General features: G+C 40.9%; 1 protein-coding gene across 1 annotated transcript in view; it reads right to left on the reverse strand.

Moving 5' to 3' along the window:
- Positions 1–1208: 1208 nt before the first annotated feature.
- The window catches only part of mllt3 (MLLT3 super elongation complex subunit), a 105119-nt gene continuing 87481 nt past the window's right edge, over positions 1209–18846 (reverse strand). Inside the window, 1 exon segment of the mRNA XM_062449613.1 lies at positions 1209–2649. Within this exon segment, the coding sequence (XP_062305597.1) occupies positions 2518–2649 (132 nt within the window). The 3' untranslated portion in view covers positions 1209–2517.

Genomic DNA, 18846 nt, shown 5'->3' on the forward strand with positions numbered 1-18846 from the left:
ATGAGGAAAGGAAAAATAGGTGGATAGATTTTGTGAAGAGCCACACTGATGGAAAGCTTCGGATAAACTCCAACAGCCGCCTCTGCAGTGACCATTTCACGGCGGATAGTTTTAACATGGACCAGAGAGACGGGGTTCAGGGACACACGGCTTCTCTTGCAGCGCGGAGCCGTACCGAGCATCCCCCTCCCGGCCGTTCCTCCTCCGGTCGCACCTGGACCATCCACCGCCACCAGCAGTTCATCACTCGGTTCTGTGTGCTTGTTATAATTATACTGGATAACCTTTCCAGAGGTATCTCTGCTATGAGTTAGTGCAAACCGCTAACTTGATATTAGGCTACTCGGTGTAGAATGATGGTATTTTGGTGAAATGGTAGCTAATGTTCTAGAAGTAGTTGGAGACTGCAGGTATGGCTGTTATGATATCTGCAATCGATTAAGCTAGTGTTGCTGTTGTTGCTAAATTCAATACATTCGAGGGGGCGGAGCTTCAGCTCCTTCAGGCGACAGGCTCCCCCCAGTCTCAAGCAGAGAAGACTGCTGATTTTCTCACGATTTCAAAGCCTAATTTAACATACTTGTCTGTGTTTTTTTTTTCCATTCGAATTTGGATGGGTAGTAAACAACACATTCTTCTGTGGTGTGATGAATTTAAAAGTCATTTTCAATTCCACTTTACAGGATCTTTAAGAAGAATTGGTTGTAAATACTTTTGAAATCCTTCCAAATAAAAATATGTACTTGACAGATCTTCCCAGGTACACAAGTGAACTTGTGTAGTGCAAGTTGTGTTAAAAATAGGAATTGATATTGTATCCAGATTTTTTTTTTTTTATACTGGTTGAAGGTCTCTTCACATCCTGATAGCTATCAATAATTTAAGTGGTCTAAATGTCATTGCGCAGACAATCACAAGTCATTAGCTCGGGTTCATTGTTGCTGTGTAGAGCAAATGTGACAATGGAGGACGAAGCAACCTTGTGTTCCTCACTGACAGAGATAGACAGGAAATTGGAGAGGGGAGGGGAAGAAATGGCCAGAGGTGTAATCAAACCCGGGATGCTGCGTGTGGGCCTCAGCTCGTATGGTACGCACCCTACCCAGTGAGCTACCAGGGAGCCCCATGCTAAGAAATATTTCCATTAAAGATGAGTCAGTCAGTCAGTCAGTAAAAAAAAAAAAAAAAAGAACATAGTTAACACAAATACAGTTTATATAGACACAAACAATATATGATATTCTTTCAATCAAAACAGATGTATTTGGGCTTGGAAATAGAGCAAAGGCAAAATATGAAAAGATAGGGCATTCAATCAAATATTTTCCAGTAAAGTACAAGAATGCAACACAATTTTGAAATCACAGTGCCAATACACTTTCCTATGCAGGATATTCATTACTTTATTTGTACATAATAATGAATATTTTACTTTTCAATTAAAAAAAATATTTTTCTACGATTTACAATAACTCATAAGGAACATAAAAGTCAAGCCAAAGTTAAACAGCACATTCTGCTGTCATGGCCCCTGAAAAAGACTGCATGCATTCTCCCACATATGGTACAGCCTTTGAATATCAAACAAAATCAATTCCTAAAATTAGTTTATGGACAACATATTAACCATAGCAAGTGACACAGAAACGTCTCCCCAAATGTATGCAGATTTGGCAACTAAGATCCCCATTTAATAAATAAAGATTTTCTGATGTCCTGCACTCTAAATAGTACATTTGTATATAAAAAAAAGTAATTATTGACTGTTCCATCTTGAGGACAGTTACAGCTTTAAACAAGCACAAGCTAATAACTATGTAATGCAGCACCTTTTCGAAATAATTATTCAGTATAAATACAAATGTTTGATACCACAATTATGATATCAATGTGACAATTGTAAGTGCATGACTTGTTCCATTGCCCTTTTCTGTACTTCATATAACCTCAGAAAGAGCCTTCCCCTGCTTTGACATTTTATTTTCACTCAAGTAATTCCTCACATTTTTTAGTTATAAAGATCTTGACTGTCATATACAGCACGAGATATGCTTGCTGTGAGGTGCTGGTGCAAGTATAATTCTGTTCTCGCCATCACACACACTTGGAACTCAAATTCAATAAATTAGCCTGATAAAGCAGTAAGGCAGTTGCACATACATGTCACAAAGAACAAAACATAACACGCACATACAGTACACGATAACAATATGTAAAGTAAGAGCAATACGGTGTTTTCAATTAGTTTTTGTGAATTGTGAAATTTTCAAGGCTTATAAGGTGATCTGGTCAACCTGGGTAATTTTCAGGGTGATGTAGTGGTTAAACCTGTTCTTTGTCTATCACAAGCCAACTCCTGACTAAAGAAAGAAAGAACAAGGACCCAAACCGAATACTGGTTTCACTCAAGGAGGGAACAGTTTGCATTGCAGTGAAAGTTCAAGTAAAACGAGACAAAATAGTAGTTAGAGGAAGTTAACATTCACCAAACCCACTGGCAGCCTATAGCTCTTCGCCTTACAAAACTCCAGACGTTTCCAGGTAACTTTGAAGCTTTCTGACTGTGGTTTTGTCCAAAGAGCAGAGGTCAAAGTCAAAAGTTGTGTTTGTGATATGGAAGTGTCCAGTCTCTTCGATGAGATTCACTATCTGTGGGAACAAGACACTGTAAGAAAACTGACAAGATGATGCAGAATGCAGAAGCAAAACAAAAGAGCAGAATGCAGCATAAATCTGCAGGTGGTGATGTTGCTATTAACAGATTTTCAAGACTAAATGTAACAGACGTGGTCGAGCCCGTAATCGGGATCAACCCCGCCACCTCGGACATCTCAAGAACGACCACTACCAGATACACCAACGAAAAGCCAGCAATTCACTGGCTTGTAACCAATCTACACCGTCTACACTCACCCCTCTAAACTCACTCCACACATCACAGCTACCCCAGCCGGTCGGCTGCAGGTAACCTGATGGAATCCGGGTCACGGCACCAATGTAACAGATGTGGTTACGCACCCTTTGGGGGTACACTTGGCCGAAGCTCGCACATACTTGGGATCGAACCCCTCACCTCCGACATCTCAAGCACGACCACTTCCAGCTACGCCAACTAAAAGCCAGCGATTAGCTGAGTTTGACCAGTGAGTTTAAACAATCTACACCAGCCACAAAGTCTAGAATTTGTATACCTTACTTCATACTGAGAGGAACTGACCTTAAGATAGAGTGTGTGTGCAGTGTGTATGGAGGACTAAATGTGCCATAATTAAATAAATAAATAAATAGACATCTCTTAAGTGACGGGCCACTTTTTAAACGATTTAACCAGATATATTACTGTTAACATGTGGCCTGTTCTCAGTCACATTCATTGAAGCAAGCACGTGATCAGGTAGAGGGTCAGAGAAGTGTGTGTCTTGGTTGTGCCAGGCTGCCAGCACCGTTCTACAGCTCAATACCAGTCATAAACCTTTACAGGTTATGTTTTAGGGCCATTTTAAAAAATTCTGGAAAATACAATGCATTTCAATTTAAATGCAAAGGGGCAGGCCCTGTGCCACATAACCAGTGGCACAGGGCTGTCCTTATTGGACTGCAATGTTTTACTCTTGGAGCACTGTGATTGGACACTTGAGAGCAAACTGACAGACCTGAGCTGTCAATCAAGTAGTAGACATATTCAATCTTATTGAAACACAAATGGGCCAATTTCAAATCTATTGTTAACATTTGGCCTGTTCTCAGTCACGTTCATCGAATAAAACCAACCCAGTCTCATCCCAACTTGCACATTGACTTCCACGTTAATATGTTTGGCTTTTCCCGTAGAACATTCTGAAATATGGCGTTGTATTTTGATGCATTAGGTCTCCAATAGATTTTGATGAGCTGCTTTCGGATTTTTACAAAACGTCACCAAAATAAATTGGGTGATTTTGTAAAAATCTGGCAGATGTGCTTTATACATGTTTCTTTTGTTACACAAGAAAATTGACAAACGTTATTCATAACGTTAAAAGTTATTTATAAAATGTATAAAGAATATAAAATAAACCGATCTAAAAACATATGCATTACATTTTTTATGAAAAGATCTGGCGGACGAGGAATATCATTTTACATTAATCATAATTTTAAGCGCATGGACACAATAATTATTTATCAAATGCACTGACTGAAAAACCTATAACCTAACTAGCCTACATTATTGGTGGCCAAGCCACGAAGCGGCGAAGCCACTTTAGGTGTTTCTACCTTTTCTTCTTCTTATTGGTGGCCAAGCCGCGAAGCGGCGCAGCCACCTCAAGTGTTTCTACCTTTTCTTATAATTAGGATTCCTCCGTAAGGAGGAAACCTATTGTTATTGTTAGTTTTATTAGGATTCCTCCGTAAGGAGGAAACCTATTGATATTGTTAGTTTTATTATTAGGATTCCTCCGTAAGGAGGAAACTTATTGTTATTGTTAGTTTTATTATTATTATTCTAGTTCCATGGGAGTCAATGGCAGCCCCTAGAACCCTTGGATAACCTTTTGTGAAATTTGGCACACTCATTAATGACAGTTCCTTCTATACCTACACCAAGTTTCATGTATCCCATTAGACCACTCTAGCGCCACCAATGGGTCAAAGTTGGACTTGTGTTTACACACGCAACTTTTGAACCGTATGACTTTTCAAAAATGAGGTACCATTGGATTCCCTGGATCAAGACGTCAATTTCCGGTTATATAGATTTTCCGCTATTTCCGGTTGTATCAAAAACCTTTGAAAGCCTACTCCTCCTACAATCTTTGTCAAATCTTCTTCAAAATTACCAGATATGCTCTTCAGACCAAGCCGCACAAAAGTTATCGTAGAGCATTTTGATACCCACAACCGTTTGTCCGTGACAGCCAATCAAAATCAGCAGAAAAGCCACCAAACAGGAAGTGAAGTCATATCTCAGCAGTTGTTTGAGGCAGTGAAACTAAATTTGGTACGCCGTCTCGGAACCTTATTCTGAGGATGTCCTCCAAAGATTGTGTCATGTGACTAAAAGGGGGCGTGGCCGGAAGCATAAACGTGTTTTGGCTAATAACTGTTGAAGTGTTTATCTTCATAAAGTAATTTCTTTGTCTGTTGATGTCTTGTGAGATATCAAGCCTGACTATTAATAACTTTTCATAAAATTCGACTGGACGTGGCCGCCATTTTGGATTTCATGGAAAAGTGTAAAAACCTTTTGCACGCCCCAATTTTTGTCCAATGTTTACCAAATTTGGCAAAGATGATCTTTAGACCCAGTTTCACAAAAGCAATCAGATGGATTTTCAATTTTCAAAAACGTTTGTTCGGTAGAGACGATCTAAAGCGGTGGCGAAGCCGCCAAACGAGGCGCAAGAGCATATCTCAGCAACCATTTGCGCGATTGTCACCAAACTTGGGTTCCATCGTTCCCATGAGGAGCAGAGGAGGCCTGCAGTGTTATACCAGAAAAATAACTTTGAACTCTCAGTACTCTTGAACGCAAACATATATTTCAACCAAACTTGGTGTGTTGCATGAGTGCAACAGGTTGTTGTGACTTAATTGTTGCACAAGTGCTATGGAGGCCATGTCCTGCTCTGGACTGCTTGGCCCCTCCATTGCTGCTTGCAGCTATATTTATTAGGGGCCAAGCAGCAGCGAAGCTGCGAGGCACCTATTGTTATTGTTAGTATTATTAGGGGCCAAGCAGCGAAGCTGCGAGGCACCTATTGTTATTGTTAGTATTATTATTATTAGGGGCCAAGCAGCGAAGCTGCGAGGCACCTATTGTTATTGTTAGTATTATTATTATTATTATTATTAGGGGCCAAGCAGCTACCGCATAGGCGGCAGCCATTCCTTGGGTGCGTCATGTTCATAAGTTCAACCTTTTTACAGTTACGTGTACACGTAAAAGGTCGAGGAGGGAAGCCGTTAGGAGATGTGGGAATTGTGCTTTTAGCCAGATGCTCCGATTATTTTTGTGATTTGTGGACCGGGGGTACTGTACATTGTTTTGACGTTAGCCTCAGAGTCAGGATCGGCTCGCCCACTGGCAGTGTGTAAACAATTTTGTATTTCACTCAATTCTACTCCAAAAACCTCAGGGAGGACATCTTTTTGTAGACGAGGGCCTGCTAAAGATAGCCAGTACATCTGATTTTTCAAGGCGAGCCTGTTTCATTCGTCATATGCCCTGAGAAAGCGACCTACGTTAGCCAGGCTAGTTTTGCCAATTTCAGTAAGTCAGGCTATTTAAAGGTCTCTGACAGTCAGAATCACTGTTTACAGGCAAAGGTCGAGCTGGTCTTTTGTCAGATGTGTATATATTGACCAGTTTAGAGGTAAAAACTCTTGCCAGAGCCTGGAATCGAACCCGTGTTTTGAGTGACTTTGCATGGGACATTTGACAACCTCAAGAAAAGGCTCGTCTTCATTTGCAATGCACCTAGACCATAAGGGGCAATGCTGGGGCCACTTGTAATGTTAGAAAGGCCAGTTACATTAAACATTATTGCTGTCATATACCATGTTCCTTTGATTAAACGCTGCAGCGTTTATTACACAATTATCATTTGTGGTGCAGCGTTTGATAATAAAAAAATAAGAAAAATTGTAGTGCAAAAAGATATTTCAAGGACAGTTCAGCATCCAGATGGCATGTGGGTAAAAACGATCCCTGTATCTGCTGGTACAAGTCCTTATGCTCTTCTATCGCCATCCAGAAGGCAGGAGGGAGAAAAGACTGTGGCAGGGATGACTAGGGTCAAAAAATGATTCACTTGGCCTTTCTCCTGCAGTGCTGGCTGTAAAGGTCCTGAATGCAGTCCTTGTAATACGCTGTGCAGATTTGACCACTCTTGTAGTGTCTTCCTGTCCTAGGCAGTGCTGTTGCCAAACCATGTTGTAATGCCACCAGTCAGTATGCTCTCAATGGTCCAGTGGTAAAAATTGGTCAGTATAGTGCAATCCGTGCCAAGTTTCCGCTGTCACCGCAGAAAAAAGAGCCTCTGTTTCGCTGTCCTTGTAACCACACCAATATGGTGGTCCAACTCAGGTCCTCGCTGAAGTTGATACCAAAAAATCAGAAACTTTTGACTCTCTCCACAGCTGTGCCCTCGATGTGAATGGGTGCATGTTCTCCCTGCAGCCGCCTGTAGTCCACTATCAACTCCTTGGTTTTTGCTACATTGAGCAACAGGCTGTTATGCTGACACCAGGATGTCATTGTTGCCACCTCTGCTCTGTAGGCAGACTCATCACCATTCTTGATGCAGCCGATAATGGTGGTGTCATCAGCAAACTTAATGATGGTGTTGGAGCTGTTAGTGGCTGCACAATCATAGGTGAATAGAGAGTACAACAGTGGGCTTAACACACAACCCTGTGGGGCACCAGTGCTGAGTGTTAGACTGGTTGAGGTGATGTTACCTAGCCGTACTGCCTGTGGCCTTTCTGTCAGGAAGTTCAATATCCAGCTGCACATGGAAGGACTGATGTTCAGGTCCTTTAGTTTCACGATGAGCCTGGATGGTACTATGGTGTTGAAGGCGGAGCTGAAGTCAATGAAGAGCATCCGCACGTACAGTTAGGTCCATAAGTATTTGGACATTGACACCATTTTCATCATGTTGGCTCTGTATACCACCACAATGGATTTGAAATGAAACAATCAAGATGTGCTTTAAGTGCAGACTTTCAGCTTTAATTTCAGGGTATTTACATCCAAATCAGGTGAACGGTGTAGGAATTACAACACATTTTATATGTGGCTTCGGATAAACTCCAACAGACGCCTCTGAGCCAGTGACCATTTCATGGCGGACAGTTTTAACATGGACCAGAGACAGACGGGGTTCACCAACATGCAGCTTCTCTTGCAGCGCAGAGCCGTACCGAGCATCACCCCCCCTGCCTTTCATCCTCCGGTCGCACCTGGACCATCCACCGCCACCAGCAGTTCATGACTCAGTTCTGTGTGCTTGTTATAATTATACTAGATAACTTTTCCAGGGGTATCTCTGCTATGAGTTAGTGCAAACCGCTAACTTGATATTAGGCTACTCGGTGTAGAATGATGGTATTTTGGTGAAATGGTAGCTAATGTGCTAGAAGTAGTTGGAGAGCTCACTGTCTGCTGTCTCTGGTGTCCATTTTTACTCCTGTGTTACAGCTCAGGGGAACATTTCATTTATATGCATCTGTATGTTTCACTCATTAAACAAATAAATTCTAATTCTATACTGTTTTGTTCGGCTTGACGTAGCGTCCATTATCTGGGTCGTAGGTAGCTTACTTGAGAGAGGTGGCGCCTTCCAGCGAGGGCAGGGATGTAGTGGGGGCTAAACGCACGTAAAAGCCGTTTACGCACCTCCCGAAATTGGGAAATAGCTTTTATCCACCTCTAAATTCTGGCAATTGCGTTTATCCACCTCTAAATAGCGTTTATATGCGTTTACGGACATCTAAATTACCTGCGCCTCGTATTCTGCCGTTGGAATAATCCAAAATAAATTTGGTATAATTTTAAAACACCAAGAACTAAATTTCATATTGTTGAACATATAAACGCTGTAGTCTGAATCATTTCAACTGTGCTGTTTATAGTCTGTGACCCTCCAATCAATGCGTTGCGGCAGAAAAACCAATCAGGATCCACAAAGTACTATGTAAACATATACACGTTGTGGATTAGCCTACCTGTTCGGAATGGATTAATTAGCCATGGATATAAGGAGACCATCGAGTGCTCCCACTCCCACAGATGCCCGCAAAAGGCCTCAAGTACAGAGTAAGATCAATTCACGTTTGTAAACGTTGTTTTGGTTCGCAGAACATCGCATTAAGACAGGGACAAACGCTAGCGGCTAGCCTAATAACGTGCTTTCAAATACGATGATGCAGGTACAAGCCAACCTTACTGGTTCCATCTAAATAGGCCTAATGAAACGTAATAATAAATAAATAAATAATAAAATTCATAGTTTACCCACCTCTAATTTTACCAATACACCACTGAGCGAGGGGGCAGAGCTTCAGCTCCTTCAGGCGACACGCCCCCCCAGTCTGGAACAGAGAAGACTGATGATTTTCTTACGATTTCAAAGCCGAATTTACCATACTTGTCGTGTTTTTTTTTCATTAGAATTTGGATGGGTAGTTAATAACACATTATTCTGTGGTGTGGTGAACTTGAAACTCGTTTTTAATTCCACTTTACAGGATCTTTAAAGGGGTGATTGATTGCAAAACCGATTTTACCTTGTCATGGTTGAATAATGACAGTTTGGTGGGTAAAATGAACATACAGTGAACCTCAAAGTCCATTGACAACTCTTTCCTATGCAAATTTCAAAATGAAAAAATTTGGCTGTATAACGCTAGCTTTTCAACAAAGCCACCGGACTGACGTCAGTCCGGGGACCGCCTTTTTTGGCTCTGCTCACTAGCCCACTCACTGGTGTTCTTGCCCAGTCCGAGGTAGCATAGATCTCCGATGCTAGTTTAGCTGCGCGCTGCTCGTAGGCTACTTCTAAGCAATTACAAAGAATAACGTTTTGAAGTATAACAAGGATATTGAAAATGGACCACGGTCGTAAATGCTGTGTTCCAGGCTGTACAGGGAAGGCTAACACTCATAGTCTTCCCAAGGAGCCAAACATTCGACAGGCATGGCTGCTGTTTGTCTATGAGAAGATCCCAGAGAAGTTCGACACTCAATTATTCATTTGCTCTGAACATTTCACCCAAGACAGTTTTGACAACCTCGGACAACTTCAAGCAGGATTTGCTAAGAAGCTGAACCTGAAAAGATGTGCTGTTCCGACCGTACGCTCATCGCAACCGCAAGCTGTAAGTAGGCTACAGTATGATTTTGTTATTAGCAGTTAATAGTCATGCTGTCTCCTGTATCTAGCATAGGTATACTGCTAAATACGTTTCTAAACACATCAACATACTTTTACTTAGCAAATGATTCTAGCTGTAGTCGGCATTAGAAGGGAAGCTTCAGATAGCAGTCTGGCCTATTGCTAACACCTGTCTAGTTTATCTATTTGAAAGAACTGGAGAAAGGCAGGTGCTAGATACAGGATACATTAGCATTGCTAATAACTGTTACCGACAAAATCATACTACAGCTTGCGGTTGTGATGAAAGTAAGGTCGGAACGCACCTCTTTTTAGCAACTGCTTCATAGCAAATCCTGCTTTAGCTACATTGTCCCAGGTTTTCAAAACCGTCCTTGGTGAAATGGTTCGCCCAAATGTGTCGAGGGTCGAACTGCACAGGGATCTTCTACGCTACGGTATAGACAAACATCAGCCATGCCCGTCTAGTCAATGTTAGCTAGAATAGCTCATCTGCTTTTAATTAACGCTGATTTGCAAGGAATGCAAGAACAGCTAGATAGCGAAAACACCCAGACTGCAGGCATTTAAACTAGTTTAGCTTGCTAACGCAAAGAGCATAGGTAGAATGTGTGATGATTTAGCCTAGTTTATTGGCAATGGGGCTAACGTTGTTTCATGTTCCTGACTGTTTCATTCAAATTAATAACCCGTGTTGTTATGTAAATCTACAATTCACGATGCATGCTTGTCCAGATCTTTGTCAGGTTATTTTTCAGCAAGATGTCTAGAGCTAGCTTACTGAAGCTGAGTTGAATCACGATATAGTTTGGTTGCTATAAGCTGTAACGTTCTACCCACCTAAGTCAATCCAGTTTGCTTCGACAACAGAGTTGGAAACAACTAACGTTAGCATTTCAAATGATATCTAGTCAATCTGTTGAAAACAGTGTTGTGTAGACACAATAGATTTATTCGCACGTTTTTATTTCAAGTCTCCACCTTCGGTGTTTCAGTGAGTGCTGTTGGCCGTGTTGCGTTTTTACTCCCCAGCTTCACTTGTTGAAAACCAACCAATCAGCGCGCAGCTCATCTAAATATTAATGAGCATACCATAAAAAGAGAAAACCTAGTGTTTTTTCCCGGGAAAATTTCAGAGGATCTATCAGGGGGCATAGAACAGCACCCGGGCCATTTTCAGCCCACCCAATGTTACATACCCTATTCGGAGACCTTAAGGAACAGTGTGAAATACCCCAAAAACCCAGTCAATCACCCCTTTAAGGAGTAGCGTCGCACATATGTGATCGTTCGAATGCGGACCCCACAGCGTAACGTTGCACATATGCACATTCTAATTGAATATTTTACGATAGACAAATACTATGGGACAAACGGTTTAGTACGGCTTCCAAATGTACTAATGAGGAGGCTAACAAGTAACACTAGCATGGTAGTAGCATTGCTACGAGTATTATGCTAGTTACGTTAGCCCAGAAGCTAACGAAAGCTAGCTAGCTTCCGCTTCGTAAAAATAACTCACGCTGTACCAACGATACCTCATTTTGGAAAATGCGGCATATGGTTCAAAAGTAACGTGTGTAAACACACCTTCAACTTTGACCCATTGGTGGCGCTAGATGGTTGGAATGGGAGACATAAAAATTGGTGAAATTGATGACGGGACTGGTCCCAAATTTCACAACTTCTGACAATGCGGTTCTAGGGGCTGCCATAGACTCCCATGGAAGAAGATGTGTAATAAGAATAAGAATACGTAGAGCTTCGCTGCGAAATATTTAGTCGGGAAATATTTAGAACTCACGCATGTAAGGGTTAAATGTTGGCTTTTAGTACTGATAAATTACGCCTTTCATAAAACACAATTTTTTTGTATATTTGTCATATTAAGAGATTTAAATGTAACTGAAGACAAAGATCTTTCCAAAAAAGTTTTTAAATAGAAAATAAACATTTCCGAAAACCCCGCCAATATGTTTTAAGCTAATATGCGGCATATTTGTAGTCCAGGTAGTTCACTATGGTTAAAACATTTGTGTAGCGCACATTATATGAATCCCTATTCAATTCCTTTAGAAATGTGTATAAGTCATAACACGTGTTCAACACCTTAAAAATGAGAATATATATATAATTCATATAGCCGACCTTCTCGCCATCACCTTATAAAGGCATGGATTATTCTGAATGCGACGTCATCGTGCCACACTCCCAGTGCAGACAATTAATATTCAGCTACAAGGAATCCATCATTTAACATTTTAATAGGATAAAAAAATGGACATCTGCTTGGAATGGCCTAATTTTTTATGTAAATCTTCTCTTCATAGGTAGTCTACTCTTATGTCTACCAAGCAAAGGATCAGACGGTGGCTTGTAGACTTACATAAGTGAGTCCAACCACGCAAATCAATGTTTATAAAATAATACCAAAGTTTATTGGACAATAAAACAAGACTGAGGTTAGTGGAAATAAAAACTAATTTTCTTGGATATAACAAGAGAAACATGTATAAAGCACATCGGCCGGATTTTTACCAAATCACACAATTTATTTTTGTGACGTTTTGTAAAAATCCGAAAGCAGCTCATCAAAATATATTGGAGACCTAATGCGTCAAAATACGCCATATTTCAGAATTTTCTATGGCAAAAGCCAAACATATTAACATGGAAGTCAATGTGCAAACCTAGGCGTCAAAAAACTACGAAAAAGGCGCCCCCCGGCATCAGTATAGTGACGCCAAAGGGGTCTGCCTGAGCGTCAATATTTGACGAGTTGGGATGAGACTGGGTTGGTTTTATTCGATGAACGTGACTAAGAACAGGCCACATGTTAAAAATAACATATCTGGTTAAATCGTTTTCAAAGTGGCCCAAGTGTTTCAATAAGACTGAAACTTGTATGTCTGCTACTTGATTGACAGCTCAGGTCTGACAGTTTGCTCTCATGTGTCCAATCACAATGCTCCAAGCACATGAGGACAGCTTCATGTAATGGGTTATGTCCCACCCCTTTGAATTTAAATTGAAATACATGCAACTTCCCATCACTTAAGAGATGTCTATTTATTGGTGGCCAAGCAGCGAAGCCACCTCAAGTGTTTCTACCTTTTCTTATTAGGGTTCCTCCGGTAGGAAAACCCTATTGTTATTGGTGGTATTATTATTATGTTTTACCCATGGGAGTCAATGGCAGCCCCTAGACCAGTAGCGGGAAAAGTTGTGAAATTTGGCATGTTGAAACTACAGTTTCAACATGCCAACTACTACCATACCAAAAATGGGCCACGTGAGACAATAGGTGGCGCTACAGGCCACGCCCCAATATGTCAATTTTCAATTGAAATTCATTACCTTATTTCTCATGAGGAACAAAAAAGCCTCAAGAACCTATAACGGCCGCCATTTTGGATTTTTCTGTACAATAAAGATTTAGGAAACACGTTTTTTCCCAATCCTTCCTGCAAAGCAACCAAACAGGAAGTTGGATCATATCTCAGCAAATCTTTGAGATATCAAAACTAAACTTGGTATGTCACGAGGAAGACACTACAACATATTACCATGTGCAAAGGCAACTATCTAACATATCTCCAAAAATGATTGATATAAAGGAAATCTAATTTATCGCTAACGCTAAAATAATGCTTTACACATCCGCCAGTCAAAAACTGATACTCTGATCACAATCACAAGTTCATATGAAGAAACTTGAGAATGTTTATTACACAAATCTGAGAAAAAGTTGACTGTAAAGTGAAAAATAGCTTTATTGTGAATATTTGAAACATGCATGCTTGGCTAATTGCTAGGGAGATTTCCAATGTAATGTCTCCCTCTGCTCCTCAGCGCGTGCGCTCTCCACATTCTCACACACTCAGCCTTTCCCTTGACATACGCGCGAGCTTGGCGAGACGCACACACATTTCAGGAGATTGTGGGCTGACCAAGCCCCCACTCATTTCTTGGCTTGAAACTAAGGCCCTTGTGGATCTTGATGGTATTGCATTTCCGATTTTGTATGCAATGGTAAAAAGTTCTCAAAATCCTTACTATCCAATGAAACATTGATAGTAAAGGCCAAGAGTAACTACCACACCACAAATGGCCCACCATTACCCATAGGTGACGCTACAGGCCACGCCCTGATGCACAAAGATACAAGGCTTTCTGGAATGTGTTGGCTCACCAAGCCCCCTCCCTTCACTCCTTGGTTTGAAGCCAAGGCCCCTGTGGATCTTGATGGTATTGCATTTCAGATTTGGTATCCCATTGGTAAGTCTGCAGCATGGATTTTTCTATACAGTGACAATTTCTGAAGTATTGAAATGTTTTCAATGGTTCGCAACGTTTGGAGGAATCCGCCATTACTGCTTGGAGCTATATTTGGTTTATATTACACTTGTTTCTACCTTTTCTTATTGTGTGTGCTTTGCCTTCGGCAAGTGCACAACCTTTGTTCTCTCACATATATATTATTATTGGGTGTGCTCAAGCCTTCGGTGAGAGCACACCCAACTAGAGAGGGTACAATTTCTGGGGAAATTGTAGGGTGCGTCGGTTGCACAGGGGTCCGTTTTTGAATGACATTTTTACAACTGATATTTCTGTATACTTGATATCAAAATGCATACTTATTATTTATAAATATTACATAGATTTAAAAGCATTTTTTTTTGCTGCTCATTTACAACTGAAAATACGAGTGAAGTGTAGAATGAAATAGATGTCTTATTTCACCTGCAAGAGGCAGCCTCATCGTTGAATCAAAACGAATAAATTTGGCAGACCGGTGTAAAAATTGACCTAATCTCTATGACTTAAACGTCCTTTTAAGTTTTTCCCTTCTCGTGATATTTTAAGGAATTTAGCCTACTCATATTGCATTCATTCATGAATAAAGAACCCTTTGAAGATTATTCTACGACGTTACCGGCAGTAGAAGATGGAATCGCGATTCAAACAGTACCATCTGCTAACTGAAAATATGCCCCCAAAAACGTAAATAAGCTTGACATTTATTTAGTGGAAAATCGCTTTCATAAAAAGCTCACTGGTAGCGATCATTGTCAGTAACAACGCCAAGTGCGATATAGCCCTGTGTGGAGAAGCTGCCCCGGTAAATTGTACTACTACGGTACAGTACTAGACTACTGCTGTGTTCGTCTTGGTAGCGATTGCGTTGGTTGAATTGGATTTAACGTTCCGTTGTACGGTTTAGGCTGAAATTAATTATTTTCATGAACAGATTGACAAAGTTTAGGCTGTGGCAATGAAGTTAAGGTTAGCAGTTAGATAGACTTTGGATTTAAGTAAGGGGAGTGCCGAACATGTTCTGTCGCCGTTTGACCTCCTAAACAGCTGTGTACTAGATGTTTTTGTAGTGTCTCGCGTAGGCTACAGCGTTGCAGTGAGCAACACTGGTTTGAAACCACAGGTAATGATAATTTCACCCACAAATCGTTTACTTGTAATGTAATGTCATAATAAATCCTACAACGAAAATGTATTTGTGAGGAATGTTTATTTTAACGATTGAAAACAGATGCATCATAGACCACTGTAGTATGTGTTTCCTGGGCAACAGAGGCTAATGTCATGATGCTAATACTTCAGTGACATAGTAGACTACTGTTTCCGAAAGTAGATGTACTTCCTTAACAAAATCAGCTTATATTGTACATTACACGTCACAATTGTGTGTCATATCAGAAAGTAAAATTAGTAAATAGTTATCACCCTGGCCTCTTTGCTTGTGGCGTTTCTGCAGCTGCCTTGCAGTAAAGCAGTTAGCTTAGCTATCTCCCAGAAGTTAACGAGCTGCTAAACTAATGTTCTGCTAGAGGTAGTCACGCGAGTTTTCGTGACGTTAGTGACGTAAGTACCGTCATTGACTGTGGCTAGCAAGTTAGCCACCGTTAGCTTCACTTTTCGCCACAAAAACTTAATTTCCACATAAACCATGCAACGGAACGTAAATCCCAATAGAAGCAACTCAATGGCTACCAAGACGAAAGTTTTGACACCTAGGTTGTGTATGTAGGCCAAATATTGACTGAGTTTTAGGGGGGCAAAAAGAAATAATAATAATAACTAGAGAGGGTACAATTTCTGGGGAAATTGTAGGGTGTGCTTGCTTGCATCGGTTGCACAGGGGTCCGTATTTCTGTATATTTAATATAAAAATGCATACTTATTATTTATAAAGATTACATACATCATTTACAACTCAAAATACGAGTGAAGTGTAGAATGAAATAGATGTCTTCTCATTTCCCCTGCAAGAGGCAGCCTCATAGCTGAATCAAAACGAATAAATTTGGCAGAGCGGTGTAAAAATTGACCTAATCTCTATGATTTAAACGTCCTTTTAAGTTTTCCCTTCTCGTGATATTTTCAGGCATTTAGCCTACTCATTGCATTCATTCATTAATAAAGAACCCCCTTTGAAGATTATTCTACGACGTTACCCGGCAGTAGAAGATGGAATCGCGATTCAAACAGTACCATCTGCTAACTGAAAATATGCCCCCAAAACGTAAATAAGCTTGACATTTATTTAGTGGAAAATCGCTCATTGATAAAAATCTCACTGGTAGCGATCATTGTCAGTAACAACGCAAAATGCGATATAGCCCTGTGTGGAGAAGCTGCCCCGGTAAATTCTACTACGGTACAGTACTAGACTACTGCTGTGTTCGTCTTGGTACTGTAGCGATTGCGTTGGTTGAATTGGATGTAATGTTCCGTTGTACGGTTTAGGCTGAAATTAATTATTTTCATGAACAGATTGACAACGTTTAGGCTGTGGCAATGAAGTTCAGGTTAGTAGTTAGATAGACTTTTGATTTAAGTAAGGGGAGTGCCGAACATGTTCTGTCGCCGTTTGACTTCCTAAACAGCTGTGTAAGTTAGATGTTTTTGTCGTGTGTCTCGCGTAAGCTACAGCGTTGCAGTGAGCTACACTGGTTTGAAACCACAGGTAATGGTCATTTCACCAACAAATCGTTTACTAATGTCAGAATAAATCCTACAACAAAAATGTATATGTGAGGAATGTTTATTTTAACGATTGAAAACAGATAACGCTACATCATAGACCACTGTAGTATGTGTTGCCCGGGCAACACAGGCTAATGTCATGATGCTAATACTTCAGTGAAATAGTAGACTACTGTTTCCGAAAGTAGATGTACTTCCTTAATAATATCAGCTTATACTGTACATTACACATCACAATTGTGTGTCATATCACAAAGTAAAATGAGTAAATAGTTATCACCCTGGCCTCTTTGCTTGTGGCGTTTCTGCAGCTGCCTTGCAGTAAAGCTATAGTTAGCCTAGCTATCCCCCAAGTTAACAGATGCGAAACGAATGTTCTGCTACAGGTAGTCACGCGTGTTTTCGTGACGTTAGTGACGTAGTGACGTTAGTAACGTCAGTGACTGTGGCTAGCAAATTAGCCACCGTTAGCTTCACTTTTCACCACAAAAACGCAATTTATACTTAAACCATGCAACAGAACGTAAATAAAAATACAACCAACGCAATCGCTAACAAGACGAACCTTTTGACACCGCCGCTGTGTATGTAGTCCAAAAAGAGACTGATCCTTAGGGGGGCGAAAATAAATAATAAATAAATATATATGTGAAAGAACAAAGGTTGTGCCCTTGCCGAAGGCAAAGCACACCCAATAATATATATGTGAGAGAACAAAGGTTGTGCCCTTGCCGAAGGCAAAGCACACCCAATTAGCCTAGTCTTATTTTCATTATCACACGATGACTGACATATTGTCACTTTATAAACATCTCTTTCCAAATAGGCGTAATAATTTTATTAGCAGAGAATGTCACTCTTGCCTGTCTTCAAAACTTGAGAGCCCTGAGTTAAAGGACAAAAAATGGCGGAAGAACTAAGAAGTTGGAAAAACAATAGTGAGAATGCTGAACAGCATTCACACAATAATATATATGTGAGAGAACAAAGGTTGTGCTCTTGCCCAATAATGTATTTAAACTCAAGCTTGTGTGGAGTGTCGCTGTCTTCAATGCCACAGCCTAAACTTGATGTCAAAAGAAACTTTTTTCATTTCCGGCGCATTCAAACAATCCCCTTAAGTTTGGCTAGCAACAGCAGCTAAGCTAGGCTAGCTTGCTCGTAGCACAATTTACCGAGGTCAGCTTCTCCACCGTGCAGGGCTCTAGTCTCGTCAAATGGTATTTGGCATTGTTACTGACAATGATCACTTCAAGCAAACTTCTTTTGAATGAGCCATTTCCCCATAAATAAATGTCAAGCTTATTTTTTTTTTTTTTTTTGGGGGGGGGGGCATATTTTCAGTTAGCAGAATGCTTGTTTCAAGGGGGTTCAACTTGTTTCAAAGGTGGTTCTTAGTGAATGAATGCAATATGAGTGGGCTAAATGCTTGAAAATAGGCTATCACTACTGTAGAAGGGACGTTTAAGTCATATAAGGTTAGGTTCATTCTACATTTCTCACAGAGGCTGTGACATCATACATCAGCTTCTGTGAGGAATGCTGTATACCAACACGCACCAGAGTGAGCTACAACAACGACAAACCCTGGTTTACAGCTAAACTCAGAAGGTTGAGGTCAGCGAAAGAGGCCGCGTTTAGGAGTGGGGACAGAGACAGTTTCAAGGAGTCGAAGAACAGGTTTAGCAAGGCGGTGAGGGAGGCTTAACGACTGTACTCGGAGAGACTAAAACACCAATTCTCTGCAAACGACTCTGCTTCTGTCTGGAGAGGGCTCAAGCAAGCCCAGAGCCCCCCACCCCACTAACGACTCCCGCCTGGCCAACGACCTGAATGAGTTCTACTGCAGATTTGAAAGACAATTGGACAGTCCTGAAATACCCATTCCCACCCAGGAGGCCTCCCACCTCCCCCCCTCTACAGTGACGACTCTCTCCATTCAGGAGGGTGAAGTTAACAG

The sequence above is a fragment of the Osmerus eperlanus genome, chromosome 23 (assembly GCF_963692335.1).
Source record: "Osmerus eperlanus chromosome 23, fOsmEpe2.1, whole genome shotgun sequence".
Taxonomy (NCBI): Eukaryota; Metazoa; Chordata; class Actinopteri; order Osmeriformes; family Osmeridae; genus Osmerus; species Osmerus eperlanus.